We start from the raw sequence: 13154 nt of genomic DNA, 5'->3' as shown, positions 1-13154 counted from the left end.
TGTAAAGAAGACACTGGCTCCAAATCAGGAAACATGTTACAGAAATTCAGCATCAGAAGAATTATCACTATGCAGCTGCTCTAACTAGCCTCCAATTTTGCCTTAAAAGGTAAATAAACTAAATCCTCCCTAAGAACTGTTGGTCTGAGGACCGGAGGTGGAAGTTCTCAGATGAAGCCTGGAATCTGAGTCTGGATTAAATCCAGATGTCAGGATCACACCCACTTCCTTGGAAAATTCAGATCTCAGTATAGACAGGAGCTTGTGCATGGGGAGGAGGAATTGTTTTTCTGGCTTGCCCTCTCTGACACTGACTGGATGGGAAAAAATTAGGAATCTGCATAGCCCTGACTTCAGAAGTGGGCAAAAGGGATTAGATGTTACTATATATGGTGCAGTCATAGCCTTTCATTTGAACAGGCTGAATGCAAGGGGCTCTAACCCTTGCTTTACTGCTAAGCATTTAATGTTCTCTTCAAAGCATAAAATTCATGAAAATTCTATGAAAGGAGCTACTCACATTCAAATGCAAGGGCAGATGAATGCTACAAACCTGTGAACCAGGTTCTGTTTCCAGGAATATTGGGGCAATCATGCTTGAGAGAAGAGGGATGGAAGTATTCAAGGTAACTTACACCTGACCCTACATGGTAAACCAACAACATGTTAAGAGACCATCCTAACCAGCAACTCTTCATAGACATCTGCAGACATCAACTGGATCTTGTGGCAGGGGATATTTTCCCCTTCCAATTTCCCTATGAGAAGTACTTTCTGGGGCTTCTCACACACCACCCAAACTGCTGGAATTTAACCTTGTTTTCCTTTAACCTTTATTTAACTAAGAAATTGACAAATCATCAGAACAGAATGGGCTTTAGAAAACTAAAATCAGGACAGGTTCTCAGGATAGCTGAGAGTCTTCCCTTCTCTTCCTCTGCCACTGCAACACATGGGCCTTTCAGGCAGTTTGAGGTTCCCCTGCTCAATCCATCTGGTCTCAGGGACCAGCTCCAAAGGTTGCTCCAAAACACAGGTACAGCAAGGAACTAGTCACCTGACCTAAATTTTGTCAGAGCCAGCTGAATAAATTTCTTCTCACACCAGTGCTATCCCCTCTGCTTAAACCCTTTTCCTCCTTTATTACATGTTACTCTGCCCTTTCTGTACTGCCAAGCAGCCATTCCTTCTCCCCTGCCTGCTGTACCCGCTGCCTCTCTCCAGTCTAAGCCTGCTTCTTCTCTCTCATGATGAGCTCCCTGTTCCCTCCTGGGCTGCCACTCACCCTGCTGCAGACTGTCCTCCTCCTGCAGTGTGACAAACAACATTTGTGTGGCACCTCATGCCAGTTTCTCCCAAGCCCTGTAGGAGGTCGGTAATACATTGCCAAGTTAACATCCTTAAACACCGTTTAATTAATCCACTGAAGCCCTAAGAAATTTTAATTAACAGCAGCTTTATTAGTATTTACTTCACCTTCAACACGTAAGCTCTGGCAGTATTTCCAAAGGGAAGACACAGGCAGAGCAGTTGACAAGACACCCTCTTCCCAACCTCTTCCCTGCTCTGTTGCTCCCAGAGCTCCCAGCCAGCTCTGTGCTGACAAGGACAATTCCTTCAGCAGCCCTCCAAGATCAGGGTCAAGTTAATGTAATTCCGTTGCTCTGCGCAATTCCTGTCACATACAAGGTTAAATAAATTCACCAAAATCAAGCTTTAAAAGAAGCACTATTGCAGTGTTTGATTAACAGCACAGACTGGAGGGGAGTCTGACAGGAAAGCCAAGAGTTCTGCCCCATTTGGAGATCTCCACACCACAGCCAAGGTCGCCGTGTCTCAGTTGCCAGCCTTGAGTGATGTCTGTGTAAAAAGCAGATGCTCTTCAGGCTTCACGTGCACTTCTGAATACAAACCCACAAGTCTCTGAATTCCAGCAACCAAGCAGACTGAGGTACTTCAGCCCTCAGCCCTACAACATGGCAAGACGCTGCTGTTCAGATTACCAGGATAAAGAAGGATTATCAGATTTCTGAGGGATCTAACCTGCTGTGGCAGGTGTCCAGGCAGACAAGCTCTGCAGCCTCTTGCAGCAGATTTGTGCTCATTTGCACAACACCTTTCCCTGGTGCCTCTTACAATAAAACACACATTCCCTCTAAGCTAAGTATCATGGACAATTGTTAAGGGAAAAATAGGAGGAGAAAGAAAAATACACTCAACGTATTATAAATCAAGCTTATTCAACCTGATTCCTGTTGCTAAAACTGCAATTAATCTCAGGAGCACAGGAATGATCCCTTAGGCCCAGACACTTTAACCGTGCTCTATGGATGCTTGTCAGGTATCCACAAGTTAGAATGCCATGATGTTCCCTCAATTTTTAGAGTAACTGGTGTGATATAGAGCATTCAGTCAAATGCTGATGTTCCAGGGAATGGGGACAGCAGTAATCTGAAATACAGATCAGGTGTCTTTAAACTTCAAGTACTAATTAACTATTATTTTGCTAAATACTTGAGGCATGTAACACTAAGCAAAACCCAATTGTGGGGGGGAAAAAAAAAAATCTTCATGAGCAACTGAACTAATAATTCAAAACGCTATACTGGTAGTACCAAATGACCAGGACTCCTGCTTTCATAACTGCTACAGAGGCTGAGGTCAAATACCACTGCCCTACTTTATCATTTATCTACAGAACAAATTAAAACCAGTGCATATCTGGTTTAACGATGCCAATGTTGCATTACTGACAAATACTGAGTTAAGATCTAGCATTGAGATTTTTTAAATACTGTCTTAAATTTCTAATAAACAAGAAGCGAACTGTGCTTAAAACACACCTATTGAAGCCCTACTAAAACCCAAATCCCACACCCTGCCTCGTAAAGCCCCAGCTAACTTTTTCAGGGCTTTGTGAGTAGTATGTGAGGGCAGAACTCCCATTTCCTGCCTTGGAGCTTAGGAACACACTGGAGCTGACATCAAATCTGATATTTGACTATGAGGTTTTCCTCCTAACCAACTGATTCAGATCCCAAAGTTTACAAACTGCATGCAGCATCCTGAAAGCAAGTCAGTGGTGAGTAAAAGAGGCTCAGGCAAACACCTTGCTGGCTGTCCCCCCAGACAACTCCCTCTGACACAGGAGCTGTCTAAAGATTAAACTGTAATATCTAAATGCTAACCAACACTTTCAGAAGTGTTTTTTATAGCCAAACTTGTGTTCAGCAGCCACAGTCCTACACAGGCTTTGTATTTCTCTAGTCACGCTACAGGGAACGCCTTCTAGTAACTAGACAACGTAACTGCATGCAAGGCAAGAGCCAAGAGTGACCTTTAAGAAAGCTCTCCTCCAAACTCCACACCTGTTACAAAACCCACTCGTGCCCCAAAGTGCCCAAGACAGCTCTTGGCTCTCTACCCAAATCCTGTCTTCCATGAAATTGTTTCACAAGATGAGGGGAAAAAATGAGTTGTCATTTTTCCTTCTCCATTCTTTGCACACTTGAGCAGTCAGTACTTACAGGAAGTAGCACTACTGTGGATTGAATGGCCACACACATAAGAATTCCTTTTACCATTACCCCCAAGCAAACACATTTTTAAGTTTCCATTGTAAACCAGAGACTGAAGGGTTCAATTTTACTTGTTGCTGTTGTTCTTTCCTTCAAAACCCGGCAAAAAAATGCAATGGTGAAAGTCTGAGCATCACCTACAAAGGAGCTGTTAGATTCATGCCATCTGTAGGAAAAGTAGAGGCGTTCAGGATCCCACTACCGCCACCCGAGCCCTCGGGCATGGGCTCTGAAAGGAGTCAGAGATGCATTTAGGAAGAAGACACCGAGACGCGTCCGAGCAGCGCTGGATTTCCCCCAGCGCATCTGAGTCAGAGCTCCTTTTCCCACGAACGGGCGCGCTGGGGTGACTCCCAATCTCCTGTCCTGGGGGCAAGGGACCCCAAACCTTCTGGGAAACAAGCCCTGCATAGCCTGGGGCTCTGGGGAAATCCAGAGAGCGTTTGCCCCTCGGACCATGCCCACACAGCTCCCGCTCGGGGCCGCCTGCCCCCGTCCCCTCACAGCTCTGGGGAGCGGCTCAGCCTCCCCACACTCTCACAGCGCCCCTATTCCCCCATGGCGAACCCACTCCAGCCCCTCAGGAGTCTCGGGGATCTCTCCTTGTCCTCGAAATGCCTCCAGCCCCTCACAACCCACGGTGCCCCTCCAGGTGCTCGGGGCGCCTGCAGCCCCTCAGGATCCCCGGAGGTGTCTCTAGAGCCTCAGGACGCCTGCAGCCCCTCACGACCCCCCTCAGACCCCTCCGCATCCTCAGAACACCCGCACCCCTCGCTCCATCCCACAACACCCGGAGCCGCCGGGCCCCGCCCCCGGCCCCGCCCCGCTCCACTGCGCCTGTGCCGCGACCTCGGGGCTATAAAGGCGGCAGTGCCGGAGCACATCCCCGTGTCGCCTCCCCGTCGCCGGTGTCGCTTTGCCGTCACCTCCGGTGTCCCGTCCGGCAGCGAGCATGGAAGCGGTGGTGCGGCGCTGCCCGTTCCTGGCCCGTGTGTCCCAGGCGTTCCTGCAGAAGGCCGGGCCGTCGCTGCTGCTGTACGCCCAGCACTGCCCGCGCATGATGGAGGCGGCCCCGCCGGCCGCCCGCGCCCTCGCCACGTCCGCCGCCCGCGGGCAGCAGGCGGAGGAGGAGACCCCCGCGGGCCGCCGCGGTGAGTGCGGAGGGGGAGCGGGCCGAGGGTCACACCTGGGGCCCCTGAAGGGGGAGAAAATAGCACAGACATTGCATGTCACGGGAGGAAACTTCTGGAATAGGCAGCTCTGAGGCAGAGGTTGCTTAATCCTCGAAATGTCCGCGGTAACGAAATTTGTGATGGTGGCATGAATCAGGGACCGGCTGTCGGGACGTCCTGCGGCGTGCCCCGGGTGGGGATCCGGGATCCTGGATCTCGGAGCGATGTTTCTCACGGTGCTGTGGCCCTTCAGGCCACCCGGGAACGTTCCTTGGGGGATTCTTCAGGGGAGGGAGCTGAGGCTGGCAGCAGCGGAAGCTGCATGGCTGGAGAGTCTCTGAACCCAAAAGATCACAGAATCACAGGTTAGAAAAGACTTCTGTGGTTGAGTCCAGCCTATGGCTGAACAGCACTGTGTCAGCTAAACCATGGCACTTAGTGCCACATCCAGTCTTTAAGTATTTTCCTTAAGTATTCCCACTGGGAGTGAAAGAGAGATATTTTTACCCCTCAAAGGGTGCAGTGCTGCATCTAGCATCATAGATCAGATGTCCCTCGGGTATTACTGGGATTTTGTGCTTGTATTAATAAAATGTGACTGCTCAGTTAAATAGTTCTGAAGGGGTCCTGCCAAATTAATCGCAAAAGTAATGGATCAAAAAACTGAAGTCACTGTATTGAAATGATCAAGCTAAAGTGTTTTCCCTTCTCTGTCCCCATTTCAGAGGCCAAAAATGTCAAAGAGGTGGCCCAGCAGAATGCAGATGGAGCCCAGCCTCCTGCTGGCCACCCACCTGCCAGCACTAGCCAGAGTACGGCTACCAAATGCCCCTTCCTAGCAGCTCAGATGAATCACAAAAACAGCAATGTTTTCTGCAAAGCCAGCCTGGAGCTGCAGGAGGATGTGCAGGAAATGCAGGCGGACAGGAAAGGTATGTTCTCTGTGCACTGAAGTGGTGGTTCCTCTCCAGAGCTCCTGGTGCCTGACTCGGCTCTGGAGCACGCCAGGTCTGACAGGCAGCACTGAAGTGATGCAGTTGGGGTTATGGGAGACTGCAGGGAAAGGCTGCTGGGGAATGTAGGTGTTAATGACATACCTGTGACATCGTGCAGGGTTTCCCTGTGTGATTCTGATGTGGGAATACCGTGAGTTGTATTTTGATGTGCTGGCTGACTCTAGATGTGGGAGTCAAGCTGTTACACCCAAGCAGATGCTTGGATCTGAAGAGAGTTTTGCCTGAGTGCTGGTTTAGACAAAGATTTTGTATCGAAAGATGGAGGGAAGTGTCAAGACACCAGACAAGTACCAGCACAAATCCAAGCTTGAACACAGGCAAATGGTTTTGGGGTGGTTTTTTTGTGTTTATGAAACTAAAGGGTGTTGGCTGGCTTGCAGTGGTAGTGCGGAAGGGCTGTCCTTCAAAGGAAGGAACTTTTCAACAGTATCAGTAAAGCCTTGCTGCCTGTCTCAGGAGGCTTATTTTACTTTTCTGTTTGCCTTCTGTGGCATAGTCTCTTAAAAAAATAAACTTGTGCTAACAGAACAAAAAGGAAGCAGCTGACTAGATCTCTGCCTTCAGTTAGGTGTGTACCAATTCTTTCAGATAAATGCTGTAGCTCTATAGTGTGGTTCTGAGTCATGATGAACCAAATATGTTGTAAGGAAATGCCTGTTGTATTATGATTGATTAGAAAGGCTTATCCTTTTGTCTTGTCCAATGCAAATTTGTAAGCAAATAAAACAGTTGATCCTAGAAGGATCAACATGGGGTTTTGGGCATGTCCTTACTAAAGATTGAAATGTTGGTTTTATTTAAAATGTTTGCTTTGCTGCATCGAACCAAACAAACTCACTGGAATTTATTACAATGTCTGTAGGTACAGAATTTGCCAAAATACCACCTACTTCCACAGTGAGAAAGACTGAGGCTGAGGGAGAAGAGCAGAGTGGCTTGCTCAGGAAGTTTAAGGATATCATGCTGAAGCAAAGACCAGAAAGTGTCTCTCATCTGCTTCAGGATAACTTGCCAAAATGTAAGAATGTCTGGCTAAACCCCTAGAGGCCTGGTCTGTTGTGATTATTTCCTGTGTGCTGAAGTCTCTGTCTCCTTTCAGCTGTATCCACCTTCCAGTATGATCAGTTCTTTGAGAAGAAGATAGATGAGAAGAAGAAGGACCACACCTACCGGGTGTTCAAGACTGTGAACCGGAAGGCGCAGATCTTCCCCATGGCAGACGACTACACTGACTCCCTGATCACCAAAAAGGAGGTGTCTGTGTGGTGCAGCAATGATTACCTGGGCATGAGCCGGCACCCTCGTGTCTGTGGGGCAGTTATGTGAGTAGTGACGTGTTCTTAAGAGGCCTTTCCAAGTTGTATTTTGTGGGAAGTGAAAATCTGATTTCTGTGCTGTGGTACGTAAGTTGCTTCTGATGTGATTCTTGGTGTGCAGTTAAGATCACACTTGTTTCTTGAGCTGGGGTGGGTCACTTTAGTGTTTAGATCCAGGGTTGCACTGTGTGTGCTGGTCACTGACTGTGCTCCTTGGATCTTCCTTAGAAGCCCCCAAATGTTACCAGATAAACTGGATGGTTTATTGCAGCTGTACTTGGTGATTGATTTCTGACCTTACTGGACTCCTGAGTGTGCAGGTTGCTTAAAGACCCAACAGCTGCTTTTTGCTGCCAGTTCTTTTTCAGGATAGTCCTGATTATGTACCAGAATGTTTTCAGCAACAATCCTTTACTCTCCTGTGTGTCCCACAGCAATGCTAATGCCTCTCTTGGGCCCTCTCTAGGGAAACACTGAAACAACATGGTGCTGGAGCAGGTGGCACGAGAAACATATCAGGAACAAGTAAATTTCATGTTGACTTGGAAAAAGAGCTAGCTGATCTACATGGAAAAGATGCAGCACTGTTGTTCTCATCTTGCTTTGTAGCCAATGACTCCACTCTCTTCACTCTAGCTAAAATGCTGCCAGGTAAGATCTCAAACTGCCCCTGCCACAAAAACATACCCTTGCCCCAAGCTGTTGGGAATATGTTTTGCAAATAGCTGTCCAAAGTGAGGATTCACCCTAATCCATCAGCAGAGTATGGTTTGCTTGTTTTAATACCATATTCAAGTTACATTCAATACAAATGACAATACCAACCTACTGAGATTGAGATCAGTGAGCTGGCAACTGCTGGAGGAATTAGACAAAAAGAATCTTCTTTTCTCCCATTTAAACTCTGCCTGAAAATGAGACAGTGGGAATTTAGTGTCCTCCCACTGGAAGGGGTGAACTGCTCTCTCACTTCAGAAGTTAGGAGAGTTAGATAACTATTTTCTCAAGCTCTCATTTGTATTAGTTTGAACGCCTAAAATAAACCTCAAATATTCTTGCTTCATGATCTGTAACTTGCTCTTTTAATCAAGAGCATTACTTTCAAGAACAAGCTACCCTTGTTTCCTGAACTCTTCCCATACATAATACAATGCTAGGAATCAGTTAATGCTTTCTGTACTTAAAATGTAAATGGACTGTCTCCTCAGGTTGTGAGATCTACTCTGATTCTGGAAACCATGCCTCCATGATCCAGGGGATCCGTAACAGCAGGGTGCCAAAACATATATTTCGCCATAATGATGTCAACCATCTTCGAGAACTATTGAAAAAGTCTGATCCATCCACCCCTAAAATTGTTGCATTTGAAACTGTTCACTCAATGGATGGTAAGCTGACATCAAAGCCTACTCTCTTCTTCTAGAGAAAATTAATCCTTGAATCATCTGTGTTTTAGGTCTCAAAGTGTACAGTGTTACAGGGGTTGTCTAGGGGTACTTCTGGGGTTTATCCAGTCATACAGAAAATCCTAAACTGCTAGTTACTGCTTTGGTTCCCAGGTGCTGTTTGTCCTTTGGAAGAGCTGTGTGATGTGGCCCATGAGCATGGGGCCATCACCTTTGTGGATGAAGTGCACGCTGTGGGGCTGTATGGAGCCCGAGGAGGCGGGATAGGAGACCGGGATGGGATCATGCACAAGATGGACATCATCTCTGGAACGCTTGGTATGCACAGCCTGGCACTCCTGCAGGAGCTGAGGCAGCAAAGCTGCTGAGCAGCCAAATTAAGTGGGTTAGCTCAAAATCAGTCTAGTCAAACGAACCTTGTTAAGGGCTGCTGGGGCCTAGGATTTTTCAAAAAGCCTAAGGGATTTGAGTGTGTCCCACAGTTTGAAAAGCTTCTGTTAAGCTACTTACACTGCCTTAGAAATAACTATGGTAGCTTTGTATGGGGTTTTCCTTTAAGCAAGCTAGAAAAAAGTCCTCCACTGGCGTGTTATACAACTCAAGAAGAAATTCAGGTGAGAATGCTAGTAGAGCAGTTCTCTATATTTAGTAGTACTTAGTTTCTTTATGTGAAATGGAGTGCTCCTAATCTAGAAACCTGAGATGGGGAGTTACGTAAAGAGATTTGGCAAGTACTGAAGCAACTGCTATTATCTGAGTAGAATGCAGGCTCCGGAGTAAGTTTACTGCTGCAAATTAGAAGGCTGTTTAAACAGCTTTCAAAACATAAATAAAATTTACTAGGAAAGTTCATGTCCCTTGGAATGTAAAGTCCTGGGTTACAGCCTAATAGGAACAGAAGTGTTAACCAGACACCCTAGTTCTGTCTGTGGCTGTGTTCTGCACTCCAAACATTTGGAAAGGAGGGCTGGTATCAACTGCACAATCACAGTAACAGCCTTCTCTGCTCCTTAGGAGCACAGGCTATTTCTAGCATCTCTGAAACAGATTATTTTAAATCTGCTGAGAGACTTAGTGTTGATCGCTTAGGGTAACTGTTGAAGTCCCTGCTTGATGATAGGGCTTGTAAGGTCTTCCCCAAAATCAAAACTTGTGTATATTTGAGAGAGGCATGAACTGTCCTTGCTGTGCAGTAACTAGATCCATTTATCAAGATTGGCTTAAAAACAAAGCTGTGCCATGTGCTGAGTAAATACAAGATTACCAAGGGGGGCTGGAACATGCCATGACTACATTACCTGTGTGGTCAGAATAACCCATCCCTCCAAGCAAAAACCTCCAATACTTCAAGTCATTCCAACAGGTGGAAAGAATACATCCAGTTACCTTTTTATTTACGTTTATTTTTCCTTCAGGCAAGGCGTTTGGCTGCGTGGGGGGCTACATCTCCAGCACCAGCTCGCTGATTGACACGGTTCGCTCGTACGCAGCTGGGTTCATTTTCACCACGTCGCTGCCGCCCATGCTGCTGGCCGGGGCCCTGGAGTCTGTGCGGACACTCAAGGGTGCCGAGGGGCAGGCGCTGCGCCGCCAGCACCAGCGCAACGTCAAGCTCATGAGGCAGATGCTGATGGACGTGGGGCTGCCTGTGGTGCACTGCCCCAGCCACATCATTCCCGTCAGGGTGAGGGCTTGGGGTAGTGTTGGTGCCTGTTTTACCGTCCTGTGAGCATGTTATGCCATCAGGTGTTGGCTACTGCCTTCACAAAGTTCAAACTCATCCTGTTGCTCAGCTGTGATGTGCCAGGAGTCTGGCTTAAGCTTAAGCCTAGTGTAAATACAAAATAGAGGGAGACTGTGGGCTTTGTACACTAATAGTATACAGAAAATAAGGAAACTGCTAACAAGCATAGTACAAATATTTGGGTTTAAACAGCTACCTGCCTAGGCTGTGGTGTTCTTATGCCCAGAGTGCTCTGCAGCACAGACTTTTAGCCTTTTTTTCTGACTTACATGTTACTTACCATCCCTACTGGATTCTTACAGCTTGCTAAGTTGGACTGACAGTTTTACCTACTCTCACCCTTTGGTTGATCCTGTAACTTAAAACTTTGAACTTCAGGTTGCAGATGCTGCTAAGAATACAGAGATCTGTGACAAGCTGATGAGCCAGCACAGCATCTATGTCCAAGCCATCAACTACCCAACAGTTCCCCGCGGAGAGGAGCTGCTCCGAATTGCCCCTACACCTCACCACACCCCTCAGATGATGAATTATTTTATTGGTAAGTGGACTCCTGCATCAGTGCAATGAAGATCCTGCTTGTCTCTTACAGTCTTTGTAACTAAATAGGAGACTGGGAACCACTTAAGCTCGACATGTCATGAGCTCGACAGTGTCTTTGCACTGCTGCAGCACATTCTGCACACTTCCGTGCTTGGGGTGTGAGATGTGAAGGCCAGTGCTCTGTGACTTGGAGCAGAGGGTGCAAGGCCAGTGCAGACCTGTAGCCAGCCAGGGCTCTGCTCATGTGTTGTCCAAACCAATCTTCTTATGTTATGTGGATCCCAAACTCAGCTGTCCTCAGCTGAGCTGATAACATGTCTTAAACATGGATCTGTCCAGAGAAAGTAGATCTCTCTTGATCCTGTCAGGAGAGGTGATATGAGGATAACTGAGACTTGGTTGCAGCCCAATTGTTTTCAAGAGGTTGATTGTGTCAGTGAAATCCTATTATCCCTGCTCACTTGTTAGGAGAATGAATATGCTGACACTTCTGCTGCTTCTGTAAAGCAATCCAGTCTTAAGCTTTGATCTTGCTAAACTTTTCTTAACAGAAAAACTGCTGGCTACATGGAAGGATGTTGGTCTGGAGCTGAAACCACACTCCTCAGCTGAATGCAACTTCTGTAGACGACCCCTCCATTTTGAAGTGATGAGTGAAAGAGAACGAGCCTACTTCAGTGGCATGAGCAAACTAGTATCTGTCAGTGCATGAAGATAAGTGTTAGTTGTTATCCAGCTCTAGTATCGAGTCAGTAGCATTTTTTAATTGCTCAAGTATTTTAATTGTAGTTGAAGCACTATGCTCTGAAAATAAATTTCTAGAGCCATGATACCCAGTTGTTTGTGTGCTTCTCTGTGTCCCTTCCATAACTGGAACTGAAGTGTCAGGGGGTGGGGGTGCATTTGATGGAATAAACCAGTGCTCTACAACTTAATCCCTCTCACCTGAGCTGCTGTTTGTCCAATGACTATGCCCAAAGAACATCAGGAGTGCTTCCTTCATAGGGTTTATTTATTATGGAAAGAGAAAATACGTTCTCTGAAGCATCTTCCTGAAAGCCTTTGAAAATATGCAGGTATAGTTCTACATGCCATGAAAATGTAAACACCTTGAGAAGTGTTGTATAAGCAGCTTGTACCCATGCTTTGGGAGGCAGACATTGAGGATGGATTCTGCTAGATGCTATTTCCCTCTGTTATCGTCTTCCTTTTGTAGTCTTGTGCACAAGCATTCCCCTTCTGCCATTCACTATGCTGAGGGTAAAGGTGCTAGTGGAATTAAGTGGTATTTTCTGACTGCCTGGCACAAAACTAAGGTGGTGGTGTGGCAGGGGCTGGAAAAGGAAGGTGTGTTCACCACTACAGGTGCTCAGTGCAGGTTGACCTGTCTCTGCAGGTCTGCATGAGCTGCTGTTCAGTGCAACTCAGAGTGCAACTGGTGTAAATACTGTCAGCAAGCAATGTAACAGTTCAGGTCTCTGAGAGAAGTCATGGTAGGAGAACATCAGTACTGCCTTTGCAACCCTTCTGAAACCTTAGGCCTTTGCCATCTTATTTCATGCTTTGGTGAATAGTAAAGGCCTGCTTTGAACAGGGGCAAGTAATTCTTGCCCCCCTTCCCCTAATGTGTACTCAGAGGTCAGTATTGGCATGAAGTCAAGCAGAGCACTGAACTGCTCCTTGCAGGTGCAGGCATGTCCAGGAGCTGCTACAGTGGCTTCCACAAGCTCCTGAACAGCCACTCTCTCTGACAGACTCTTGTTTTCTGGCTGTAAGGAGCCAACCTGGCACTTCCCCCTGCTGGCACACTCTGTCTGCTGTGAGGCTCCCTCCCACTAGGGATCCATGATGATATCACAAATAACCATGTGTAGTGGAGATAGAATCCCAAATTAAAGCAAAATCATCAGCTTGATCAGCTGGAAGTCCACCAGTTGTTTAAGCATGTACTGAAGCACCCTGCTGTTCTCAGAAGAGTTTTTATAAAACATTTGACTTTCCAAGCAGGCAAGTTACTTTGAAAAAGCCCTTTGCCAGCCAGCCAAGGGGCTACTGCTGCCTCTGCCACGTGCAGGTGTTCTGTAGAAGGGAGGATGTGATCCATGGCCTGGCCTTGCCATGAATCGTTTGTGGCTCAATGCATAAGCATCTGTTATAGAGCTCTTCCCATTATCTTTTAGGTTATATTACTGCATTAACTGGAGACATAAAATAACAAGCCACAACTCCATGAACCTCTCCCTAGGACCTTGTCCCCAGCATCATAACATGCCAACAATGTCATTGCAAACTCTGGCAACAATCAGGAACAGCTGTAAGCAATCAGTGTGTGTGGGAGATAACACATTGACTCATATATGGCCATAGTCTTCTGACAGT

General features: G+C 46.8%; 1 protein-coding gene across 1 annotated transcript; it reads left to right on the top strand.

Moving 5' to 3' along the window:
• Positions 1–4442: 4442 nt before the first annotated feature.
• On the top strand, positions 4443–11607 carry ALAS1 (5'-aminolevulinate synthase 1). Its single transcript, XM_083869166.1, has 10 exons — positions 4443–4729; positions 5476–5682; positions 6629–6784; positions 6866–7088; positions 7549–7733; positions 8291–8470; positions 8642–8806; positions 9904–10172; positions 10611–10773; positions 11327–11607. The coding sequence occupies exons 1-10, from the start codon at positions 4531–4533 to the stop codon at positions 11485–11487; spliced, it is 1908 nt and encodes a 635-aa protein (XP_083725292.1). The 5' UTR covers positions 4443–4530; the 3' UTR covers positions 11488–11607.
• The last annotated feature ends 1547 nt before the right edge of the window (positions 11608–13154 follow it).

Source organism: Zosterops lateralis (genome assembly GCF_965231275.1).
Source record: "Zosterops lateralis genome assembly, chromosome: 11".
NCBI lineage: Eukaryota > Metazoa > Chordata > Aves > Passeriformes > Zosteropidae > Zosterops > Zosterops lateralis.
Note: the sequence above shows the minus strand (reverse complement) of the source record. Positions and strands in the feature narration are given on the sequence as shown.